Below are 26,776 nucleotides of genomic sequence, written 5' to 3' on the forward strand. Positions count from 1 at the left end.
GCTTCTTCCCCAATCCATAAGAGTGCTGAACAACTAAACTAATCAAATGGCCACACGGACTACCTTGTAACCTGGCACATTGACTCGGTACCGGTACCCACTGTAAATAGCCTCGTTATTGTTATGTAAATGTCATGTTACTTTTTGATAGATCTGATTTTTTTTTACTTTAGCATATTTAGTTAATATTTTCTTAACTCTATTTCTTGAACTGCATTGTTGGTTAAGGGCTTGTAAGTAAGCATTTCACTGGTGACAAATACAATTTTATTTATTGTTTCATACAGGTACGCATGCATTTTTCATTGGGTTGCAGGTGCTTCGCAGAGCGAATCAACTTAATTCTGCAATATGTAACTTTTGGGTGACCCGACCAAATTTAAAGTTACAGATGTGTCATTCTCATTCAAAGCAAGTTTAAAAAGTGGTAGGTATGTTCTATGTGTGCTATTTCTATGCTTCCAGTTCTTCCTTTTAGTTTTTGCGTCTATTACTTTCAGTTTTGTACACCAACTTCAAACAGCTGAAAACACAATATTCACCTGAAAACACAATATTTCACAGCGATTTAGATTGTGCAATGATGCTCTACATTATACTAGCTTGTTTTGTCACTGACTGAAATTAGGTGAACGATTAGAATTTTTGCAACCAGGAAATGGCGGAGCAATTTCTGCATAGTGCATCTTTAAAACAGGTCCATTTTACAGAAAAAGCACTTGGCCTACTTTGTTGAACATTTTGGAACATGGTTTGCATTGTTAGGTGATCAGCAGAAAATGTGTGAATTGTCAAAAGAACGCACTTACATAACTTGAAACATCCTGTGTTCACAACTTAAGCGATTAATTTTCAAAAGGCGATAATAACGTTGAAACTGATTTTAAATGTGTTATTACAATGATTAATATTGGCTAAGGTGATGGGTCGTTTCTGGTCCAGCCAATACACCTGCCCCTCGAACATCTCATTCCAAATGGGCATTAATATGGAGATGTTTCACCGTTGCTGCTATAACAGCCTCCACTCTCAGTGCTGCTGAGTGAGTAGGCTATAGAGGCCTTACCTAGGGTCCATCCCTTGCATTACAATCTCATCTTGCTTGCACTCTACCATGTCATTCGTAAACATGGCATGGAAGTAAGGGATGGAGGCAGCCAGAACAATCCTGTGGGCGCTGAACTTGTGGTCTCCAACCTGTAAGGGTGATACAAGCAAGTGATTTAGTCCAGACATGGCTCAAATAGATGTTCCATACGGTAGAATGGAACAAACAGAATAGCATCAAAAGGGTGCATACTCCGAGCTAAATCAAGCCCACCTCAAGTGCATTCATTTGAGAGAATTGTAATACAGTTGAAGTCGGACGTTTACATACACTTAGGTTGGAGTCATTAAAACTCGTTTTTCAACCACTCCACAAATTTTGTGTTGACAAACTATAGTTTTGGCAAGTTGATTAGGACATCTACTTTGTGCATGACAAGTCATTTTTCTAACAATTGTTTACAGACAGATTATTTAACTTACAATTAACTGTATAACAATTCCAGTTGGTCAGAAGTTTACATACACCAAATTGACTGTGCCTTGAAACAGCTTGGAAAATTCCAGAAAATGATGTCATGGCTTTAGAAGTTCTGATAGACTAATTGACATCATTGGAGTCAATTGGAGGTGTACCTGTGTATGTATTTCAAGGCCTACCTTCAAACTCAGTGCTTGACATCATGGGAAAATCAAAAGAAACCAGCCAAGACCTCAGAAAAAAATTATAGACCTCCACAAGTCTGGTTCATCCTTGGGAGCAATTTCTAAACGCCTGAAGGTACCACGTTCATCTGTACAAACAATAGTACGCAATCATAAACACCATGGGACCATGCAGCGGTCATACCGCTAGGAAAGGAGACGCGTTCCGTCTCCTAGAGATGAACGTACCTTGGTGCGAAAAGTGCAAATCAATCCCAGAACAACAGCAAAGGACCACGTGAAGATGTTGGAGGAAACAGGTACAAAAGTATTTATATCCAGAGTAAAACAAGTCCTATATCGACATAACCTGAAAGGCCACTCAGCAAGGAAGAAGCCACTGCTCCAAAACCGCCATTAAAAAAAGCCAGACTACGGTTTTCAACTGCACATGGGGACAAAGATCGTACTTTTTGGAAAAATGTCCTCAGGTTTGATGCAACTAAAATAGAACTGTTTGGCCATAATGACCATCGTTATGTTTGGAGGAAAAAGGGGGAGGCTTGCAAGCCAAAGAACAACATCCCAAACGTGGAGCACGGGGGTGGCAGCATCATGGTGTGGGGGTGCTTTGCTGCAGGAGGGACTGGTGCACTTCACAAAATAGATGGCATCACGAGGCAGGAAAATTACGTGGATATAGTGAAGCAACATCTCAAGATGTCAGTCAGGAAGTTAAAGCTTGGTCGCAAATGGGTCTTCAAAATCGACAATGACCCAAGCATACTTCAAAAGTTGTGACAAATTGGCTTAAGGAGAACAAAGTCAAGGTATTGGAGTGGCCATCACTAAGCCCTGACTGCAATCCCATAGAAAATGTGTGAGCAGAACTGAAACAGCGTGTGCGAGCAAGGAGGCCTACAAATGTGCGAGCAAGGAGGCCTAAAAAAAAGTCTCAGTTACACTAACTTATTGTGGAAGCTTGTGGAAGGCTACCTGAAATGTTTGACCCAAGTTACACCATTTAAAGGCAATGCTACCAAATACTAATTGAGTGTATGTAAACTTCTGAACCACCGGGAATGAGGAAAGAAATAAAAGCTGAAATAAATCACATTTATACGTCACATTCTTTAAATAAAGTGGTGACCCTAACTGACCAAAGACAGGGAATGTTTCCTCGGATTACATGTCAGGAATTGTGAAAAACTGAGTTTAAATTTATTTGGCTAAGGTGTATGTAAACTTCCGACTTCAACTGTAATCAGAACTTAATGTCACCTTTAACCATTGCTTTCCCCTTGGCGACACCAACATAAGACTATAGCCTATTGTATTCATTATCAGTGGTGTGAAGTACTTAAGTAAAAATACTTTAAAGTACTACTTAAGTTATTTTTTGTGGTATCTGTCCTATACTATTTATATTTTTCAACTTTTACTTCACTACATTCCTAAAGGAAATAATGTACTTTTTACTCCATACATTTTGCGTGACACCTAAAAATACTCGTTACATTGTGAACGCTTAGCAGGACAGGAAAATGGTCCAATTCGCGCACTTATCAAGACAACATATGGTTATCCCTTCTGCCTCTGATCTGGCGGACTCACTAAACACAAATGCACCATTTGTAAATTATGTCTGAATGTTGGAGAGTGCCCCTGGCTATCCATACATTTTAAAAACAAGAAAATGGTGCCGCCTGCTTTGGTTAATAAAAGGAATTTGAAATGATTAACACTTTTACGAAATGTTACATTTACTTTTGATACTTAAGTATATTTAGAACCAAATACTTTTAGACTTTTACTGAAGTAGTATTTTACTGAGTGACTTTTACTTTAGTAACTTTGTATTAAGGTGTATATATACTTTTACTCAAGTATGACAATTGGGTACTTTTCCTACCACTGTTCATTGGGCTACTTATTTGAGAAATGTGTGTTTATTTTATATGAAAAACTATAAAATCTAAAAGAGACATCTTGCATGAGGTGGGTGCACTGACTGTTTTGCCTAACCAATACCAAGGTCAAGGCATGAAGTCGCCTTCATGTAGGGCATGCAGTGCAGGTCTTGTTAAAGAGAAAGTGCACTAATGGAAGCCAGAGTGAAGGCTCGCTGGAGGTGATGCGTTACAGATAAAGATGAAATTCCCAAGGGCTTCAGAATATGGTCCAGTAGATATCTAGGCTACAGGACAGTACACAGCAGCTTATCATAATGATGGTGCTTATTAATAGGACAGGTGCATCACGTGGGAGGGCCTGAAGAGCGAATATATATAACTGCTGTTTCCATGTTCCCTGACAAAGGTCCAACTGACCACATGCAATGTAAACGTTTAGGTGATGCTGCAGGTGTTAAAGCCACACATTTTAGGACAATTAACAGTCAGCTCGAGGTTTGTGAAGATACGGGCAATGGCTGGTTAGTCATGTTAATTTGATTAAAGAAAACCGCAATCTGAGATAACAATGGTCAGTAGTCCATAGTTGTCTGAAAGCAAGGCATACTTGACTAGCTACGTTATATTACTCTAATTCAGCAGGGCTGTGTATTGTATACGTTAGTAAGCAGTTGGCCAAGTCTTGCTTGAGAGGCCATTACTATAAGCTAGCTAGGCACCAGGGGTGAGTTTCCCAAAAAACAAACAGTCAAGTGAAGATGACCTTTACGTTTTAGGTAAACGTACACCCAATTAGTGTGCTGCTTCGCCATCACAGCAAAACAAAATGTTTAACTTGCAGTATTGGCAGTAACGTTAACGTAGACTTCAGTAGGTGCTAACAGTAGTTCTCTCTACAACCCAATAACTAACGAAGTAAAACTCCCTCTGGCTAAAGCTTTTATTGGTTCTTCCGGACGTAGGGTGAGTCTGCTAGCAAGTTGGGCGGCCAAATCGTGGATAAAACTACTATGACATTTGAAAGGGAAGGGCTAAATGTGTTAGATAACTAACGTTACTTAAATTGACACGATAATCGCGACTTATACATTCATATATTTACAGTCAGTAGCTACAGTAGCTAGCTATGCTGCTTAGCCAATAACTTACCTAGGCTAGAGCTTTATATGTACAAATAGAAGCCTCTGCAGCTCGCTAGCTAAAGTTATTTAGCTAGCTTGCCTCAATTCTATTGATAGCTAGTTAGCCGGCTGGCTATTTTCTCAAAGTAAGTTACTGTAGTGCGCTTGGCGAGCTACTAGGCTAACTCCACACATACCTTCAGGGTAACATCGCAGAGTTTCCCTTGCCTTCTGATCTCCTCCATAACAGCATATCCACGACCTGGTAAATCGTGGACTGAAAAATGCATCAAATCCTCCAGTTCTTCATATATCATATCACCCATCGTCATTGAGGAAAAGGGAAATAATGAAAACGCCTAACAATCTGGGGAACTGACCGACTCGAGACACCGTAGTAGGAATATTCTCCAATCCACTAGTATTCTGCCAGCAACGCAAATTATGGCGTGTATTTGTATGGTAATAAGGAAACCTTCAAAATAAAAGCCTGCATTTCAAAACTGCCATGTGAATTTCATTCAACTTAAATGTGTCTTCTGCATTTAATCAAAAACCCTCTGAATCTGAGAGGTGCAGGGGCCGCCTTAATTGTATGGGGGCTAACTGCCTTTACTTAAGGGCAGATCGACAGATTTTTACCTTGTCTGCTCAGGGATTCAATCCAGCAAATTTTCAGCCCAAATGCAATGCACTGTAATATACTGTACATGGGATACAGATTGGGTTGTAGAGAGAACTATTCTACCTCGAAAAACTCAGTAGATTGTGGTCAATAAACCCATATAATATGGTGTTAGGTAATTGCGTAACTGCTGTTATAATAACGTTTATACAAATCTATTAGCAAGTACAAATGCTTAACTAGATTAACTAAATTGTTGGCAAAGTATTTTTAATCATTATTTTGTTGAAATGTTTTCATAAACCATTTACACTATTTGATTGACAATAAAGAGCCTTATGTTGATATTGGTCATATTGCTGCTAACTAATGTGATCTTGTCATGCCGTGAACACTGTACAGTTTCTAAATAATCCAAAGGATGGCAGCCTAGACCACAAATTAATGTTTTGCATGAAATAATGTTCTGGGTAGTGCAATATAGTAGGATTGGGATTTTAGGCTACCATCCTTTGGATTATGTTGGAACTGCGTAAACTCTAATTAGCAGTGAACATGTATTATGACTGTAGAGTAGGGGGGGACACTTTTGCTGATATGTAAATGTAACAGATGTATAATGTACTATCCATGCGTTGTGTTTTCTCAAAATAAATCACTTCGGCCAGTGGTCCCAGTTGAGCATTTATTTCTGTTGTTAAATGGGAAACAGCACGTTAGTTGTGCAGGGCTTAACGGTATTGATGGCTGTCGATGGCAAAATCTGTAGCATGAAGACAACTGTGTTAGCAGTGGGTTTATGTGACCATTACATCGGTGTATGCTAGCTAACACACTTATTTACAGCAATCATATGCCAAAGCACATCCCAGAAAGCCCCTCAATCCCTAACAGGTACCATATACCCACACATGTATAAATCAGTAACGTACCGCAAACTTGTACACATTGTAAAATAGAAAACAGTATTCAGAACGTGACCTACCCCTTGCATTAAATTTTCATACTGGGGAGACCTGACGTTCGCGATCTCCCCCTATCTGCAAGCGGGGCCAATCACAACACACCTTATTGTCATCAGAGTTGAACTAACCAATAAGAATGCTTGAACATTAAATACACATTTCTTTATAGGCAAGTGGAAACATAACCAACCCTGTTACATAAAAACTCCAGTGACAATACTTTACAATTTTACCAGCAAACAATCCTTTCTCCAACCTAATATTCACTATGCTTGTGAGTTATATTAATCAATCAATCAAATGTATTGTAATGACCTGCCTAGATCATAAATGAACAATTGTCCAGACAGAGGCTTGAGTTTGCGAATTGACGGTTTATTAAACCAACTTTACACAGGCTACTGTTTGGGCCGTAGCAAACGCCAAAAAGATGACAGATAACCCACAAGCCAATCGTGACATCCTCTTGGGAAGCCCAGACGTAAGAGAGAGAGAATAAAGGCTGAACCTGGTCTTAACTTCCAATGCTCCACCCCCCTGCCCAACCCCCCTCCATGCCACTCCGCCAACCACCAGGATGCCCGGCATCAGAACATTCCAGGCATTCCCGTGATTGGCAGATAGCAGGTTGATTGACATGTCGGACCCCGCGAACACCGGGTACTGGTCAGTACAACACAACCACCTCCTAGCCTAACACATAACACACAGCTGTCTGTGCGGGTCGCTACACAGCCCCCCCACCACAAAGTCCCTCGTCCCCAAGGGGACAAACAAAGTCTCTGAAGCGACCCGGAGGTCTCCTTTGCCTGCGTGGCCGTGATGGTCGCAGAGTGCCCCTCTGAGAACCAGGGGATGAAGGCAGGGATATGGGGGACAAGGAAGCGGGAACGGGTAATACAGTCCGTGGCTCTGGGGAACCACGCGGTGACACAGGGGGGGAGACAGGGGGAGTGGGCTGTCTGGAGCCTTGTCTGCGGCACCTGAGGGTGGGTGCCTGGAGAATGTCATTGCCAGAGAGGGGAATTGTGGGGGTTCCTGGGGTTTGGGGAAAAGAGGCCCCTCTGTATGGGGCTAACCTGTCCCGGTGCAGTGCCACCTTTCTCCCCCTGGGAGGAAGCTGCACCCGGTACACAACCTCCCCTACCCTCTCCAGGACACTGCAGGGTCCCAACCAGTGACTGTCCAACTTGGGGCATCTGCCTTTTTTCCTTAGGGGGCTGTAGACCCAGACCAGCTCCGCAGCCACAAAGTGCCTTCCCCGGGTGTGCACGTCATAGTTCCTTTTCTGCCTCACACCTGCATTCACCAGCTGCTCTCTGGCGAAGGTGTGGGCTGTCTCCAGGCGGTCCTGGAGTCTCCGGGCATACTCCGGCCCCGGAGGAACATGAGGGCTATCCAGGGGGCGACCAAACGCCATCTCCGCAGGGGTGCGGATCTCTCTCCCCAGCATGAGGAGGGCAGGCGTGCAGGAGGTGGAGTCTTGGACAGCGGAGCGGCATGCCATGAGGACCATAGGCAGATGCTTGTCCCAGTCACGCTGATGTTTGGAAGAGACGATGGCCAGCTGCTGTCCAAGCGTTTTGTTGAAGCGCTCCACAAGGCCATCACTTTGAGGATGGAGAGGAGTAGTGCGGGTCTTGTGCATACCCAGCCTCTCACACATGGTGGCGAACACACGGGACTCAAAGTTTCTTCCTTGGTCGCTGTGGATGGACTCTGCAGCTCCAAACCTGCTGAACATCCCCGCTGTCAGGGCGTCGACGATGGTCTCTGCCTCCTGGTCAGGCAGAGCATAGGCCTCGGGCCATTTTGTGAAATAGTCCATGGCCGTGAGCACCCAGCGGTTTCCACTGTCTGTGGTGGGAACGGCCCAACTACATCCACTCCCACCCTCTCCATGGGAGCCCCCACTGGGAACTGTTGGAGCTGAGCATGAGAGCGGCCTGGGGGCCCTTTCTCGCTGTGCAGTTGTCACAGCGGCGACAAAAGTCCTCCACATCCCTCTTGTGCTGCCCCCAGTAGAAGCCCTGACGGAGACGGCGCAGTGTTTTTGTGACCCCAAAGTGTCCAGTCCCCACCCCCCCATGAGTACTCTGGAGCACAGCCTCCCGCAATGCTTTTGGGACCACCACCTGCCACCTTTCCTCTCCCATAGCTGACTCCTTCCATGCCCGCTGTAGCACGCCATCAGCCAGCCGCAGTCTCTCAAACTTCGACCACAACCCTTTGGTCGCGAGTGCTGTCACCTCTTCCCATGGTGGCCTCACCTGCGCCTCTACCCACTGTAGCACTGGCTGTAGGTCTGTGTCCCGTCCCTGCTGCTGCCCGCCATTCAGCCACGTCGACAGTCTGCAGCTCGCAGCAGACAGGCCCGCTCGCCCGACACACTGTGGCACAGACACCCTCCTCTGCCCGCAGCTCTCTCTCCCGTCCCTCTCTCCGTTCACAGTGGCGGCAGCCGTCTGCAGTACAGGGCCGACGGGACATGGCGTCGGCGTTGGAGTGGCGTGCCCCTGCCCTGTGCACCACCGTGAAGTCATACGGCTGAAGCTCCTCCAACCAGCGTGCCACCTGCCCCTCTGGCTCTCTGAAAGACATGAGCCACTGGAGAGCAGAGTGGTCAGTCCTTACAGTAAAGGGCAGACCACCCAGGTAGTACTTGAAGTGTTTGACGGAAGCCACAACAGCCAAGAGCTCCCGCCGGGTGACACAGTAGCGGCGCTCATGTTTGTCAAATGTTTTGCTGAAGTACGCCACCACTCTCTCCCCTCTGGCCCCACCTGGGCCAGCACCCCACCCATGCCCACATTGCTCGCGTCTGTGTCCAGGATAAAGGGCAAGGTGAGGTCAGGGGGGCGAGCACGGGGCCCCGATCAGTGCACGTTTGAGGGTGTTGAACGCCTCCTCACACTCCACTGTCCAAGTGAAAGCCTTATCCTTCGGCAGCAGGCGGTTCAGTGGAGCAGCAACGCTTGAGAAGTCCCGTACAAACCTCCTGTAGTACGAGGCCAGGCCCAGGAAGCTCTTCAGCTGACGCTGGTCGGTGGGGGTGGGCCAGTCTCTGACAGCCCCTACCTTGTCCTCCATGGTGCTGATCCCCTCCTTCCCCACTCGGTGGCCCAAGAAGGACACCTCTCTCCTCATGAAGTGGCACTTCTCGGGGTGGAGCTTCAGACCTGCGGCAGCCACCCTCTCCAGCACACGCGTAGCGCCCCCAGGGCTGACTGGAAGGAGCTGCCATGGGCCAGGATGTCATCGAGGTATACCAGACACTGCTGTCGGGGGATGCCATCCAGCACCCTGTCCATCAAACGCTCAAAAGTAGCTGGAGCGTTGCACAGGCCAAAGCACAGGACCTTGAACTGCCAGTGTCCTCTGTTAGTGGAGAACGCAGTTTTGGCTCTGGCCTCTGGGGAGAGGGGCACCTGCCAGTAGCCACTGCGGAGGTCTAGTGAGGAGAACCAGGAGGACCCCCTAACCAGGTCCAGCGACTCATCGATACGTGGTATGGGGTATGAGTCCTTCCTGGTTACCTCATTCAGCCGCCTGTAGTCCGCACAGAACCTCAGCTTGCCCCCCTTCTTCGGAACCATGACGACTGGCGCCGCCCAGGGGCTGTCTGAGGGCTCAATGAAGTCTGTCTGCTGCATCTCCAACACAGCCTTGTCTGCCGCCTCCTGGCGTGCCAGCGGGATACGGCGGGGACGCATCTTGATGGGTCGAGCATCACCTGTGTCGATCTCATGCTGCACCAGATGAGTCTGACCCACCTCTTCCTCACTCAACGCAAAGCTGTCTCTGAATTCAAACAGCAACTGCCACAACCGTTCCTGCTGCTCGGGGTCAAGACCAACACAGTTCCTCCCCCATATCTCCGTCACTGCAGACAGTGTCCTCTCCTCTCCCATCTGGGGTAGCTGGGCTGGGGGGTTGTGGCCCGGGCTCACAGAGGTCTGTGTCATGGAGGTAGCTGGGGGAATGTAACACACCGCCGTAGGTGACAGGGGGACTGGGGAAAAGTCAGACACAGCTGTGGGGGAGGGGGCGCAGCCATGAGTCTCTGCTGCTTTAACTGTTGGAGTAAAGGGTTTGTTGGGTTGAGTGAATGTGACATTAGGGGGAGCCATGGTGACTTCCGTCCCTCCCTGGAAGCTCAGTGTGCCCTTATTTAGGTCTAACTGGCAGCCTGTGCTCCTAAGAAAGTCCAACCCCAGGATACAAGGGTCCTGCACAGCCGCCACCCACACAGGATGACGCACAGTCCTGCCCCCTACTGTCAGAGTCATTATTCCCTTCCCTTTCATGGGTGCCAGCTCACCTGTGACTGTGCGGAGCTGCACAGTTGTAGGCTACAGGGTTACTGTGGACCCAGTGTCCACCAGGGCGGAGCAGGGCACCCCCTCCACAGTGACAGGGACATGACAAAAGTCCCTAACACAGGTCCGGCCCACCACAACAACAGGCTCCATCCGCTTGCCCTCGTCTGCTTCTGGGGGAAGTGGAGCCTTGCTTCCCCGTCTGTGCCGGTGGGCTCCTCCTGAAGATGATGGTGGTTGGGATAGAAAGCCAGGGGTCCGCACTACCCGGTCTATGCGGACCCCGAGCCGTTTCCCTGAGCTCTGGGGGACATGGAGCAATCTCGGCGCAGATGGCCTGGCTGGCCACAACCCCAGCAGACCCTGGGACCAGGGCTTGTGTTTCGTGCCGCCTGTAGCGACACAGCCCGAATGAGTTTTGTCATTTCGGCCACCCAAGCAGGCTTTTCCGGCTCCGGGCTGCTCTGCCCCCAGCTCGCACAGAGGGTGTGTCTCCCTGCACCCCCACCAAAGCCCCAGCTGAAGCCCCAGCCCACACCAGCTCCCTCTCCAAAGCCATCTCCAAGGCTGTCTGCAATGACTTAGGATGAGCCAGCTGGGTCTGTATGCGCAGCTCCGTAGGAGAGAGCGCCCGTATGAACTGGTCCCGTGCTAGCTCGCTCTGCACGGAGGGGGGGCATGTGAGCATATGCCCGCCGAGAGAGGCTCTCAATGTCATTAGCTAGCACCCGTAGAGGCTCTCCAGGCTGCCTGCGTCTATTACTCAGTTCGGAGCGCAGTAGCCCGGGCTGTACACACTGTCCATAGCGCCTCCTCAGTGCTCCCACTAAAGCACCATAAATAATCATGCCTGTCCTCGGGGCTAATCAATATCAAACAGGCCAGAGCTTCATCCGTGAGGCATAAAGCCAACTGCAGTGCCCTTTCTTCATCCGACCACCCCCTAAAATGAGCTAACAGTTCAAACTGAGCATGAAAAGCTTCCCAATCCGCCTTACCGGAATACTTCGGGGTCTTAACAGATACGGACGCAGCCGGGAACTGGGCGCCGCCATGTTTGTTTACATCCTGAGCCCCAGATTCCTCGTCACGCCGCGTCGACGTCGCCACTTCGGTCCACCCACCAGAATCCGCGCAAAATACAGTCGACGAAGCACTCATGCCCGCTTCAGCCGCCATCGCTCTAACGTCCTCCCTCAAGCGGCCTCTGCGCTCCGACGCCCTGGCGATCTCCTCAGACAGAACCCCCGACGTCCATTCACACGCACCTCCTTGGCCATAATCGTCCCCTACCTCCACCTTCACTTTCGGATTCCCTCGACGCATTTTCAATCCCCGTTCTCACCTACGGTAGCTAGCCACATAAGTCAGCTAGCTAGCTGGCTAACTTGTAACAACGTTTTTACTTCTGACACCAATGTAATGACCTGCCTAGATCATAAATGAACAATTGTCCAGACAGAGGCTTGAGTTTGCGAATTGACGGTTTATTAAACCAACTTTACACAGGCTACTGTTTGGGCCGTAGCAAACGCCAAAAAGATGAGAGATAACCCACAAGCCAATCGTGACATTCTCTTGGGAAGCCCAGACGTAAGAGAGAGAATAAAGGCTGAACCTGGTCTTAACTTCCAATGCTCCACCCCCCTGCCCAACCCCCCTCCACGCCACTCCGCCAACCACCAGGATGCCCGGCATCAGAACATTCCAGGCATTCCCGTGATTGGCAGATAGCAGGTTGATTGACATGTCGGACCCCGCGAACACCGGGTACTGGTCAGTACAACACAACCACCTCCTAGCCTAACACATAACACACAGCTGTCTGTGCGGGTCGCTACAGTATTTATAAAGCCCTTCTTACATCAGCTGATGTCACAAAGTGTTTATACAGAAACTCAGCCTAAAACCCCAAACAGCAAGCAATGCAGTTGTAGAAGCACGGTGGCTAGGAAAAACTCCTTAAAAACGCCAGAACCTAGGAAGAAACCTATAGAGGAACCAGGCTATGAGGTATGGCCAGTCCTCTTCTGGCTGTGCCGGGTGGAGATTATAACAGAACATGGCCAAGATGTTCAAATGTTCATAAATGACCAGCATGGTCGAATAATAATAAGGCAGAACAGTTGAAACTGGAGCAGCAGCACGGCCAGGTGGACTGGGGACAGCAAGGAGTCATCATGTCAGGTAATCCGGGGCATGGTCCTAGGGCTCAGGTCCTCCGAGAGAGAGAAAGAGAGAATTAGAGAGAGCATATGTGGTGTGGCCAGTCCTCTTCTGGCTGTGCCGGATGGAGATTATAACAGAACATGGCCAAGATGTTCAAATGTCAGAGGACAAACCATTCACAGAGACAAACTGATATCTTTCTGACAGATAAGATCTAAACCAGGCCAGAACTTGTCCGTTTAGACCAATTTGGGTTTCCAATCTCTCCAAAAGAATGTGGCGATCGATGGTATCAAAAGCAGCACTAAGGTCTAGGAGCACGAGGACAAATGCAGAGCCTCGGTCTGACGCCATTAAAAGGTCATTTACCACCTTCACAAGTGCAGTCTCAGTGCTATGATGGGGTCTAAAACATAACTCAAGCATTTCATATACATTGTTTCTCTTCAGGAAGGCAGAGATTTGCTGCGCAACAGCTTTCTCTAAAATGTTTGAGAGGAATGGAAGATTCAATATAGGCCGATAGTTTTTTATATTTTCTGGGTCAAGGTTTGGCTTTTTCAAGAGAGGCTTTATTGCGGCCACTTTTAGTGAGTTTGGTACACATCCGGTGGATAGAGAGCCGTTTATTATGTTCAACATAGGAGGGCTAAGCACAGGAAGCAGCTCTATCAGTAGTTTAGTTGGAATAGGGTCCAGTATGCAGCTTGAAGGTTTAGAGGCCATGCTTATTTTCATCATTGTGTCAAGAGATATAGTACTAAAACACTTGAGTGTCTCTCTTGATCCTAGATCCTGGCAGAGCAGAGTTGTGCAGACTCAGGACAACTGAGCTTTGGAGGAATACGCAGATTTAAAGAGGAGTCCGTAATTTGCTTTCTAATAATCATGATCTTTTTCTCAAAGAAGTTCATGAATTTATTACTGCTGAATTGAAGGCCATCCTTACTTGGGGAATGCTGCTTTTTAGTTTGCTTTGCGACAGTATCAAACAGAAATTTCAGATTGTTCTTATTGTCCTCAATTAAGTTGGAAAAATAGAATGATTGAGCAGCAGTGAGGGCTCTACGATACTGCACGGTACTCTCTTTCCAAGCTTTCGGAAGACTTCCAGTGTGGTGTGGCGCCATTTCCATTCCAATTTTCTGGAAGCTTGCTTCGGAAGCTTGCTTCAGAGCTCGGGTATTTTCTGTGTACCAGGGAGCTAGTTTCTTATGATAAATGTTTTTAGTTTTTAGGGGTGCAACTGCATCTAGGGTATTGCGCAAGGTTAAATTGAGTTCCTCAGTTAGGTGGTTAACTGATTTTTGTCCTCTGACGTCATTGGGTAGGCAGAGGGAGTCTGGAAGGGCATCAAGGATTCTTCGTGTTTTCTGTGAATTTATAGCATGACTTTTGATGCTCCTGCAAGCGTAATAAAATGGTGGTCCGATAGTCCAGGATTATGAGGAAAAACATTAAGATCCACAACATTTATTCCATGGGACAAAACTAGGTCCAGAGTATGACTGTGACAGTGAGTAGGTCCAGAGACATGTTGGACAAAACCCACTGAATCGATGATGGCTCTGAAAGCCTTTTGGAGTGGGTCTCCAAAAAGTAGAATATTATCTGCTATGACAACAAGGTCTGATAGGAATTCAGGGAACTCAATGAGGCCCAGGAGGCCTGCAAACAGTAGCTATAAAAAGTGATTAAGTAGGCTGTATCGATTTCATGACTAGAAGCTCAGAAGACATACGTCTTTTTTTTTTGTAAATTGAAATTTTCTATCGTAAATGTTAGCAACACCTCCGCCTTTGCGGGATGTATGGGGGATATGGTCACTAGTGTAACCAGGAGCTGAGGCCTCATTTAACACAGTAAATTCATCAGGCTTAAGCCATGTTTCAGTCAGGCCAATCATATCAAGATTATGATCAGTGATTAGTTCATTGACTATAACTGCCTTTGAAGTAAGGGATCTAACATTAAGTAGCCCTATTTCGAGATGAGGTATCACAATCTCTTTCAATAATGTCAGGAATGGAGGAGGTCTTCATCCTAGTGAGATTGCTTAGGCGAACACCACCATGTTTAGTTTTGCCCAACCTAGGTCGAGGCACAGACACGGTCTCAATGGGGATAGCTGAGCTGACTTCACTGACTGTGCTAGTGGTAGACTCCACTAAGCTGGCAGGCTGGCTAACAGCCTGCTGCCTGTCCTGCACCCTATTTCATTGTGGAGCTCGAGGAGTTAGAGCCCTGTCTATGTTGGTAGATAAGATGAGAGCACCCCTCCAGCTAGGATGGAGTCCGTCACTCCTCAACAGGCCAGGCTTGGTCCTGTTTGTGGGTGAGTCCCAGAAAGAGGGCCAATTTTCTACATATTCTATCTTTTAGGAGGGGCAATTACTCGATGCCGACACATCTTTCTAGCTGATTTACATGCTGAAGCTATGTTGAGCTTGGTGACCTCTGACTGTTTCATCCTAACATCGTTGGTGCCGACGTGGATAACAATATCTCTATACTCTCTCCACTCGCCAGTTTTAGCTTTAGCTTTTTCTTTAACGAGTCGAACGTCAAGGATTTATTTCAGACACCCGACAAGACCCTCATCCCCATCATTCGCAGGAGAGAGAGACGGAGATATCGGGGACGTAGGTCGGGGTGCCTTGTTAGGATCCGATGGCGAGCAGGTAATCTGCCTTTACCATCGGTCCTATTAGCTAATGTACAATCATTGGATAATAATTAGATGAACTACGATCACGTATATTCTACCAACGGGATATTAAAAACTGTAATATCTTGTGTTTCACCGAGTTGTGGATGAACAACGACATGAATAACATACAGCTGGCGGGTTTTACGCATTTTCAGCAGGATAGTACAGCAGCCTCTGGTAAGACAAGGGTTGGTTGTCTATGTATATTTGTAAACAACAGCTGGTGCACGAAATCTAAGGTTTTGCTCGCCTGAGGATGAGTATCTCAAGAAAAGCTGTAGACCACCATTTTTTAAAAATGTTTATTTAAAAAATAATCATTTTGAACCCTTATTTAACTAGGCAAGTCAGTTAAGAACAAATTCTTATTTACAATGACGAACCAGGGACTGTAGTGACCCCTCATTAATCAACAAGAGAAAGATAGAGGAGGTAGGCTAATAACATTAGTGGAACTTATGAAAGGTAGACCTATATACTTTGTGTCAGCTTACTAATTATACAAGGCCTTTTTATGTTTAAATCAAATTCGCTAGCCTATACCTGTAACTTTGTCGGGAGCATGTGCTGAAACAGAATTGCATGTTCTCTCATCTTTTTTTCAGGTTTGAATGAGGTGTGTAATTTCAGTCCATATGATACAGTAATACAGTCCCACTCAAAAATATTAGCCTACTGGAGCTAGTTTCATCTATTTACTTAAGAGAGCATATAGCTAGGTACATCTAAGGAATGTTATGTTTTTCTGTTGTGTGTAATGTGCAGTAGACTATATTTCATATATCAAATCAAATTGTATTTGTCACATGCACCGAATACAACAGGTGTAGACCTTACATTGAAATGCTTACTTTACAAGCCCTTAACCAACAATGCAGTTAACAAAATACCCCCCCCAAAAAGTAAGTGATAAGAATAGCAAATAATTAAAGAGCAGCAGTAAAATAACAATAGCGGGGCTATATTCAGGGGGTACCGGTACAGAGTCAATGTGCAGGTGCACCGCTGTTGAGGGAATGGAGGTAATATGTACATATAAGGTAGAGTTATTAAAGTGACTATGCATTGATAATAACAGAGAGTAGCAGTAGTGTACAAAAAGGGGTGGCGGCAATGCAAATAGTAGTCATTTGATTAGATATTCAGGAGTCTTATGGCTTGGGGTTAGAAGCTGTTTAGAAGCCTCTAGGACCTAGACTTGGCGCTCCGATACCGCTTTCCATGCGGTAGAAGAGAGAATAGTATATGACTCGGGTGGCTGGAGTCTGACCATTTTAAGGGCCTTCCTCTGACACCGCCTGGTATAGAGGTCCTGGATGGCAGGAATCTCTGCCCCAGTGATGTACTGGGCCGTACGCAATACCCTGTAGTGCCTTGCGGTCGGAGGCCGAGCAGTTGCCATACCAGGCAGTGATGCAACCCGTCAGGATGCTCTCGATGGTGCAGCTGTAGATCCTTTTGAGGATCTGAGGTCCCATGCCAAATATTTTCAGTCTCCTGAGGGGGAATAGGTTTTGTGAGTGCACGACTGTCTTGGTGTGCTTGGACCGTGTTAGTTTGCTGGTGATGTGGACACCAAGAAACTTGAAGCTCTCAACCAGCTCCATTACAGCTCCGTTGATGTTAACGGGGGCGTGCTCGGTACTCCTTTTCCTGTAGTCACACAATCATCTCCTTTGTTGTGATCACGTTGAGGGAGGGATTGTTGTCCTTGCACCACACGGTCAGGTCTCTGACATCCCTATAGGCTGTCTCCTCGTTGTCGGTGATCAGGCCTACCACTGTTGTGTCATCGGCAAACTTAATGATGGTGTTGGAGTCGTGCCTGGCCATGCAGTCATGATTGAACAGTGAGTACAAGAGGGGACTGAGCACGCACCCCTGAGGGGCCCCTGTGTTGAGGATCAGCTTGCAGAGGGAGGTGTTTCGTCCCAGGGTTCTTAGCTTAGTGATGAGCTTAGAGGACACTATGGTGTTGAATGCTGAACTGCAGTCAATGAATAGCATTCTCACATAGGTGTTATTTTTCCCAGGTGGGAAAGGGCAGTGTGGAGTGCGATTGAGATTGAATCATCGTGGATCTGTTGGGGTGGGTCTAGGGTTTCTAGGATAATGGTGTTGATGTGAGCCATGACCAACCTTTCAAAGCACTTCATGGCTACAGACTTGAGTGCTGCAGGTTGGTAGTCATTTAGGCAGGTTATCTTAGTGTTCTTAGGCACAGGGACTATGGTGGTCTGCTTGAAACATGTTGGTATTTCAGACTCAGACAGGGAGAGGTTGAAAAAGTCAGTGAAGACACCTGCCAGTTGGTCAGCACATGCTTGGAGTACACATCCTGGTAATCCGTCTGGCCCTGCGGCCTTGTGAATGTTGACCTGTTTAAAGGTCTTACCCACATTGACTGCGGAGAGTGTGATTACACATTCATCCGGAACAGCTGATGCTCTCATGCATGTTTCAATGTTACTTGCATCAAAACGATTGGGGTATATAAACTCAGCAATGAAAGAAACATCCTCTCAATGTCAACTGCGTTTATTTTTTAGAAAACTTAACATGTGTAAATATTTATATGAACATAAGATTCAACAACTGGGACATAAACTGAACAAATTCCACAGACATTTGACTAACAGAAATGAAATAATGTGTCCCTGAACAAAGAGGGGGTCCAAATCAAAAGTAACAGTCAGTATCTGGTGTGGCCACACTAAGTACTGCAGTGCATCTCCTCCTGATGGACTGCACCAGATTTGTCAGTTCCCAGACGTGTTCAATGGCCATGGCAGAACACTGACATTCCTGTCTTGCAGGAAATCAAGCACAGAATGAGCATTTGCTGGAGGGTCATGTCAGGATGAGCCTGCAGGAAGGGTACCACATGAGAGAGGAGGATGTCTTCCCAGTAATGCACAGGGTTGAGATTGCCTGCAATGACAACAAGCTCAGTTCGATGATGCTGTGACACACCGCCCCAGAGCATGACGGACCCTCCACCTCCAAATCGATCCCGAGTAGAGGCCTTGGTGTAACGCTCATTCCTTCGACGATAAATGCTAATCCTACCATCACCCCTGGTGAGACAAAACCCTGACTCGTCAGTTAAGAGCACTTTTTCAGTAGAAAGGAGAGTCAGTAGAAAGGCCTCTTTAGTGTCCTAAGTTTTCAGAACTGCGACCTTAATCTGTAAGCGGTTAGTGCTTTAACGACTGTTCCACAGGTGCATGTTCATTAATTGTTTATCGTTCATTAAACAAGCATGGGAAACAGTTTTTAAACCCTTTACAATGAAGATCTGTGAAGTTATTTGTATTTTTACGAATGATCTTTGAAAGACAGGGTCCTGAGAAAGGAACCTTTATTTTTTTGCTGAGTTTACGTACATACAAAACGGTCCTGTAGTTTAGCATCTGCTTCATCTGACCACTTTTTTATAGACCGAGTCACTGGTGCTTCCTGCTTTAATTTTTGCTTGTAAGCAGGAATCAGGAGGATAGAATTATGGTCAGATTTGCCAAATGGAGGGCGAGGGAGACCTTTGTATGCGTCCAATTTGTAAGTCGCTCTGGATAAGAGCGTCTGCTAAATGACTTAAATGTAAATGTCTCTGTGTGTTGAGTGAAGGTGGACTGGAGTTTTTTTTTTTTTTTTACCTCTGGTTGCACATTTAACATCTACTAGAAATGTATTTAAGTTTCCCTGCATTAAAGTCCCCGGCCACTAGTAGCGCCGCCTCTTGATGAGCATTTTTCTGTTTGCTTATGGCCGTACACAGCTCATTGATTGGGGTCTTAGTACCAGCATCGGTCTGTGACGGTATGTAGACAGCGACGAAAAATACAGTCTATTGGATAATGGTACAATCTTCTGGGCTTTTTTGGCTCATAAAAAAATTGTATGGCTCATCAGATTCAGGTAGCATCAGGGTTGAATTTTCAATCAAAACTCTAATCAAATTCAGACAAAGGCTTTTGAATGACACTTCCAGTTTTGGCGGGACATACCGGGTTACCCAGGAGAACATAGATTTATTCTTGGGATGGAACATTGGTAAAATACCGGGAAAATATTCAACCCACCATCAAGGCTTATTATAAAAGCAGGTGACAGCACGCCTTAATTGGCAATGGTCTTGGTAAGTGGAGTAGGCCAATATATTTTGCATAATGCTTTCTTGACTAGAGGAAAAAAAGCAAGTAGGCTATGAGGATACATTTATATTCGTAGCTACATCCAATGTAACAAAGCTGTGGATTTTAAATCCCACATGGGGTGGATATATTTTTTTAATGTTCACATATCTTACATTACTCATATCACATGTATATACTGTATTTTATACCATCTATTGCACCTTGCCTATGCCTCTCGTCCATCGCTCATCCATATACTTACATGTACATATTCTCCTTCACCTTCATATGTGTGTATTAGGTAAAAAAAACATACGCTACCAAGGAACCAAATGTCCTGCTCTGCTTTAGCTACATTTATTATAACGAATGGATTGCTGTACGTTTCAGTAAGCAACCGTTTGATACATGCCTTCAATAGCCTATTATTGAAATATTCATCATTCAGTGATATTTATTCGCACAGTAATTCTTTAGGATCCATGAAATGTTTGTCAATAAGAAAACGTGCATGCATAGTGGTGGGTGTTGTGAAGAGATGTGCAAAGTGACATCAAAGTTTAGAACTTCCACAAGGATGGCAACAGCTTAGTAACAGCCGCTGCCTAGCAACCATCATTACGAAGCATCAAATCTCATGAACGCGAATTGCTAGACTAACCGACCCCTGCTCCCTGTAGTTTCTTTCTGGATTAATATCAATAATCAAAATATCAAACCACTTTATGAATTCATGAGGAATTTATTGTTTTGGGCAATTAATACCAAGAGCTATATAACAAGAGAACCTTTGTAGAATTGACTTAATCAAAAAAGGTGTAACCGAAATAAAACTAAAATCAGGGAAATGAAACTGAAAACAATACAAAACAAATATCCAGCCCTTCACAGTAGGCCACAATAATAATTAAAAAAATCCATTAGCGTCTCCTTGCTTTGTCGGTGTCCCCAAACAGGAGCATTAATAATATTAATATCAACATTGATAAAAAAAAAAAAACAGGTTAAAAAGAGGCCAGCATCACCTACAGTGGTGCGTGGCAGCCTTGTCTGTGTAAGTGTGTGTGTATGTGTATGTGTGTGAGGGAGAGAGAAACACCAGAGGTTGTGGTCGTAGTAGTAGAGATCTTTCAGAAAGGTCAGAACGTCTTATGCAGATAAGTCGCTGTTGTCAAAGCGCTCCTGGTCGTACACCTCAGCAATGACCTTGCGACCTCCAAACCAGCGATTATTGAGCGCCTGGATGGCCTTGTTCATCTCTGCCGCCATGGAGAACTCCACAAAGATCTTGACAATAACCTCCGCATCATCCTCCTCGCCCTGCTTTTCCTGGTAGATGATGACACGGTTGACAGCACCAAACTTGCCGCACTCCTCAGTCACCTCACCCTCCAGGTCATCGTCGATGTCCTCTGGTCCTACCATGTTCCGCAGCACCATCACCGTCGACTGGGCACAGTGGAAGAAAAGCATTATTATTGTACAATGTATTATTAAAACACAAATATGTGTGCTACCAGTTACTTTCTTGATCAGAGAAAACACTGACGGTACAGTTAGTTACCCACACGTTGCAACTATTAATGTTGTGGAAACTTTTCAGAGAATGCAACTGTAGCCCTTGTGGCTAAACTGCGCACTTTCAACCCCAACCAGGGCTCCAGACGTGACCACTCAGTAAAATTTTGCGACCCTTTTACTTGGCTGTGCGAGTTCAAGTTTTAATTGGAAGCATCGGCTGCACATTCTACTTGATCACCTCAGTTAAAACTTTGTGAGGCTAAAACCATGATTTGGTGAAAATTTGGTGCACTATCCTCATGTAGGGCTGACCCCATTTAGTAGACTGGTCAAATATTTTGGTCGACCAAGATTTTTTGGGGTTCAGCAGTTGCAAATATATACAGTACCAGTCAGACGTCTGGACGTGCCTACTCATTCCAGGGTTTTTCTAAATGTTTTACTATTTTCTACATTGTAGAATAATAGTGAAGACATCAACACTATGAAATAACACATATGGAATCATGGAGTAAACAAAAATATATAAAATATATTTTAGATTCTTTAACGTAGCCACCCTTTGCCCAGATGACAGCTTTGCACACTCTTGGTAACCAGCCAAGGTAGTCACCTGGAATACATTTCAATTAACAGGTGTGCCTTCCTAAAAGTTAATTTGTTGAATTTCTTTCCTTCTTTATGCGTTTGAGCCAATCAGTTGTGTTGACACATGGTAGGGGTGTTATACAGAAGATAGCCCTACTTAGTAAAAGACCAAGTCCAAATTATGGCAAGAACAGCTCAAATAAGCAAAGAGTCCATCATTACTTTAAGACATGAAGGTCAGTCAATGCAGAACATTTTAAGAACTTTGAAAGTTTCTTCAAGTGCAGTCGCAAAAACCATCAAGCGCTATGATGAAACTGTCTCTCATGAGAACCACAGGAAAGGAAGATCCAGAGTTACCTCTGCTGCAGAGGATAAGTACATTACAGTTAACTGCACCTCTGATTGCAGCCCAGATAAATGCTACAGAGTTCAAGTAACAAACATCAACATCAACAACAGTTCAGAGGAGACTGCGTGAATCAGGCCTTCATGGTTGATTGCTGCAAAGAAACCACTACTAAAGGACACCAATAAGAAGAAGAGACTTGCTTGGGCCAAGAAACACACGCAATGGACATTAGACCGCTGGAAATCTGTACTTTGGTCTGGAGTCCAAATTTGAGATTTTTGGTTCAAACGCCTTGTCTTTATGAGACGCAGAGTAGGTGAACGGATAATCTCTGCATGTGTGGTTCCCACTGTGAAGCATGGAGGTGGTGGTGTGATGGTGCTTTGTTGGTGACACTGTCTGTGATTGATTTAGAATTCAAGGCACACTTAACCAGCATGGACACCACAGCATTCTGCAGCGATACACCATCCCATCTGGTTTTCGCTTAGTGGGACTATCATTAATTTTTCAACAGGACAATGAACCAACACACCTCCAGGCTGTGTAAGGCCTATTTGACCAAGAAGGAGAGCAATGGAGTACTGCATCAGATGACCTGGCCTCCACAACCTCAACCAAATTGAGATGGTTTGGGATGAGTGAAGGAAAAGCAGCCAACAAGTGCTCAGCAAATGTGAGAACTCCTTCAAGACCGTTGGAAAATCATTCCAGATGAAGCTGGTTGAGAGAATGCCAATAGTGTGCAAAGCTGTCATTAAGGCAAAGGGTGGCTACTTTGAAGAACCTAAAATATATTTTTATTTGTTTTACACTTTTTGGGTTTCATATGTGTTATTTCATAGTGTTGATGTCGTCACTATTATTCGCCAATGTAGAAAAAAGTAAAAATAAAGAAAAACCCCGTGTCCCAACTTTATATTGGTACTTTATATTTTTCATGACACCTGTGTAAATCATGTCTGTCTCAGTGGACTAATCCATTGTGCAGGCCGCTGGGGTGGCACACCAGCATCACCAGTAGTACATTTGCCTTTAATTCCGATAATGTCTAATCTACAATGTTTGTTTGGTTACGGTATTTTCTGGTAATGCATTAATAATAATATATTCAGTATTTTACAGTTCTCATTGTGGGAGTGGACACGTTTACGGACCGCACAACCTAGGCTTCACTTGTGAGGAAGACGTTTTGTCAATATATTCATTGTCTTTTGTTTGTGGCTCTCCTGTCAATGTTGAGTTAAGATAGGCATCTGACTATGCATAGAAGTAGGCCTAGGCTACCTGGCCTGCGTGCAAATGTAGGCCTATAAATGTGCACATTTGGAGATCTGATAGCATTTCTGAACTCACCACCACTGTGGAGCTTCTCAAAGTAATGTTTTCTCCACCTCAAACTGCAAGTAAAGAGGAAGTAAATTGAGAATGACAATAGTTCCTTAACCTTTTCGGGATAGGGGGCAGCATTTTCACTTAGCGTGCCCAGAGTGAACTGCCTCCTACTCTGTCCCAGATGCTAATATATGCATATTATTATTAGTATTGGATAGAAAACACTGACGTTTCTAAAACTGTTTGAATGATGTCTGTGAGTATAACAGAACTCATGGCAGGCGAAAAGCTGAGAAAAATCCAACCTGGAAGTGGGATATCTGAGGTTTGTAGTTTTTCAAAGCTTGGCCTATTTTCGTTTTATGTTAAAAACATCCTAAAGATTGATTCAATACATCGTTTGACTTGTTTCTATGACCTGTAACAGAACTTTTTGAGTTTTTGTCTGGACGAAGTGCTCGCCCCTCATGAAGATGGATTACTGGGCTGAACACGCTAGCAACAAGTGGCTATTTGGACATAAATGATGGACTTTATGGAACAAATCAATCATTTATTGTCGAACTGGGATTCCTGGGAGTGCCTTCTGATGAAGATCATCAAAGATAAGTGAATATTTATAGTTTTATTTCTAACTTCTGTTGGATATTTCTCTGGCTGGATTGGGCTCTGAGCGCTGTTCGCTGTTTTTTTTTTTTTTTTTTTTTTAAATCTGGCACAGCGATTGCATTAAGGAGAAGTCCAACTTTAATTCTGTGAATAACACCGTATGTTTAGGAATCAAAACATTACTGTAACGCGCCAAATGTAAACTGAGATTTTTGGATATAAATATGCACATTATCGAACAAAACATACATGTATTGTGTAACATGATGTCCTTTGAGTGTCATGTCATGAATATCATCAAAGGTTAGTGATTAATTTGATCTATATTTCTGCTTTTTGTGACTCCTATCTTTGGCTGGAAAAATGGCTGTGTTTTTTTGACTTGGCTATGACCTAACACAATCATATGTTGTGCTTTCGCTGAAAAGCATTTTTGAAATTGGACACGATGGGTAGATTAAAGATTCTTTCATTTGATGTATTGGACTTGTTATTGTGTGAAAGTTACATATTTCAAAAAAATATTTTTGAATTTTGAGCACTGCCTTTTCAGCGGAATGGTGTCGAGGGGTTCCGCTAGAGGAACATCTGTGCTCGAAAGGTTAACGTAGCCTATTTAAAAAATATTTCCAGCTCTCTTTCGATAACCACTCGGCGTGAAAGGATAAAAAAAAAAATCCTCTGATCCAGTGGAATTGTCATAAAATAGGCCTACTTCTTATCCCTTGTGCAAATAGCCTAGAGCTGTCTGTGTCTGTCTATCCGGAGCTCACTGGCATAGGAAACTGAGGGCCCAGAATATTTTAGAAAATGCTGCAAGAATGATAGTGCTAGCTTCAGGCCGGATCCAAGTTAACAGTTGATATAATGTTTCATATTCCTTGCAGACAGGCCATGCATAGCCAATGTGAATTATAGGATATTTATTTTTAAGAGGATATTTTCTACCTGCAATGTTTTTATTTATTGGCTTTATGTAGGCTATTTTTACATTTTACAATCGGACCTTTACTTTTTCCACATTTTGTTACGTTACAGCTTTATTCTAAAATTGATTAAATGTATTTTTTTCCTCATCAATCTACACACAATACCCCATAATGACAGATGTTTGATCGGGTTAAAGTGCGGGCTCTGGCTGGACCACTCAAGGACATTCAGAGACTTGTCCCGAAGCCACTCCTGAGTTGTGTTGACTGTGTGCTTAGGGTAGTTGTCCTGTTGGAAGGTGAAACTTTGCCCCAGTCTGAGGTCTCTGGAGCATGTTTTCAACAAGGATCTCTCGGTACTTGGTACAATCTTTCCCTCAATCCTGACTAGTCTCCCAGTACCTGTCGCTGAGAATCATACCCAGAGTATGATGCTGCCACCATGCTTCACCGTAGGGATGGTGCCAGGTTTCCTCCAGTTGTGACACTGGGCTTTCAGGCCAAAGAGTTCAATCTTGGTTTCATCAGACCAGCGAATCTGGTTTCTCATGGTCAGAGTGTTCGAGTGCCTTTTGGCAAACTCCAAGCGGGCTGTCATGTGAGATGGTTGTCCTTCTGGAAGGTTTTCCTATCTCCACTGAGGAACTCTGGGAGGCTCTGTCAGTGTGACCATCGCGTTCTTTGTCACATCCCTGACCAATGCCCTTCTCCCAGATTGCTCAGTCTGGCCAGGCAGCCAGCTCTAGGAATAGTCTTGGTGGTTCGAAACTTCTTCCATTGAAGAATGATGGAGGCCACTGTATTTTTGGGGACCTTCACTGGTGCAGACATTTCTTGGTACCCTTCCCCAGAGCTGTGCCTCGACACAATTCTTCTCTCAGAGCTCTACGGACAATTCCTTCAAACTCGTGGGTTTGTTTTTGCTCTGACACACACTGTCAACTGTGGGATCTTATATAGAGGCATGACTCTCCTGGGGGAGGGCCCAAGGCTCAGATCAGCGTGGCAATGGCTGACGATAGCCAGACCCCCTCTCACCCACAGAAGAGGAGGAGGGGGCTGTGCCGGTTTTGACACCTTAACACTCAGTCATGAATTTGGCAGTATTATTAAAGGAATGCCCTTTGTCTACAGAATACTTTTACAGCCAAAACGATGACATCCAAAAAAGTAAATATTGGAACAATATTTCTAATATAGGAATGTTAAGAATGTTCTTTAGATCCCCACTGACCAATCATGTCACATTGTTTATTATTTTGTGATGTCATTAAGAATTGCATCAAGAAAACACTGTATCTCGAAAGTGTACACATTCTGTCAAGTTTACATCCAAATGATATATAAAATATATGATTAGGGATGAGAGTATTTCTGTTAAGATAGGAATGTGATTTGAGTTTTCTAATTAGTTTTTTTTTCTCCATATAAATAGTGCACAGTGACTAGACACACCCTGAATGAGGTCAGAGAGCTTGTCAGTGTGATGGGACTGCCTTTTCGACCAGAGTGCTTGAAAGGACTGGCTAAGAATTAACATATCCTACCAGAAGACGTGAGGCCGTGATCCACACGTTGAAATGTTTTGAAACTCTCAACCTCAACACTCGATGAGAAGATAACCTCACCTACCAGACCAGTAAGACCGCCAGTCTTTAGCTGAGAGTGTAAGTGATTTGGAAGTTTGACTATTTCTTTAACATTTTTATTTCACCTTTAGAAATATATTTAGAAATAATATATGTTATTCAATTATTGCACCTACACTGCTCGCGCTCGCCAACAAGCGTCT

General features: G+C 44.8%; 2 protein-coding genes across 3 annotated transcripts in view; both read right to left on the bottom strand.

Moving 5' to 3' along the window:
• Positions 1-5,129, bottom strand: part of klhl18 (kelch-like family member 18) — a 60,852-nt gene extending 55,723 nt beyond the window's left edge. For both annotated transcript variants that reach the window (XM_064942511.1, XM_064942503.1), the window contains exons 1-2: positions 4,924-5,129; positions 1,067-1,197 (exon numbers count right to left, since the gene is read on the bottom strand). In XM_064942511.1, the coding sequence (XP_064798583.1) occupies positions 1,067-1,197; positions 4,924-5,058 (266 nt within the window). In that variant the 5' untranslated portion in view covers positions 5,059-5,129. The remainder of the gene's footprint in view (positions 1-1,066; positions 1,198-4,923) is intronic.
• Positions 5,130-20,372: 15,243 nt separating this feature from the next.
• puf60a (poly-U binding splicing factor a) overlaps positions 20,373-26,776 on the bottom strand; it is a 68,476-nt gene continuing 62,072 nt past the window's right edge. Inside the window, exon 11 of the mRNA XM_064942525.1 lies at positions 20,373-21,099. Coding sequence (XP_064798597.1) covers positions 20,800-21,099 — 300 coding nt within the window. The 3' untranslated portion in view covers positions 20,373-20,799. The remainder of the gene's footprint in view (positions 21,100-26,776) is intronic.

This window comes from Oncorhynchus masou, chromosome 3 (assembly GCF_036934945.1).
Source record: "Oncorhynchus masou masou isolate Uvic2021 chromosome 3, UVic_Omas_1.1, whole genome shotgun sequence".
Lineage (NCBI taxonomy): Eukaryota > Metazoa > Chordata > Actinopteri > Salmoniformes > Salmonidae > Oncorhynchus > Oncorhynchus masou.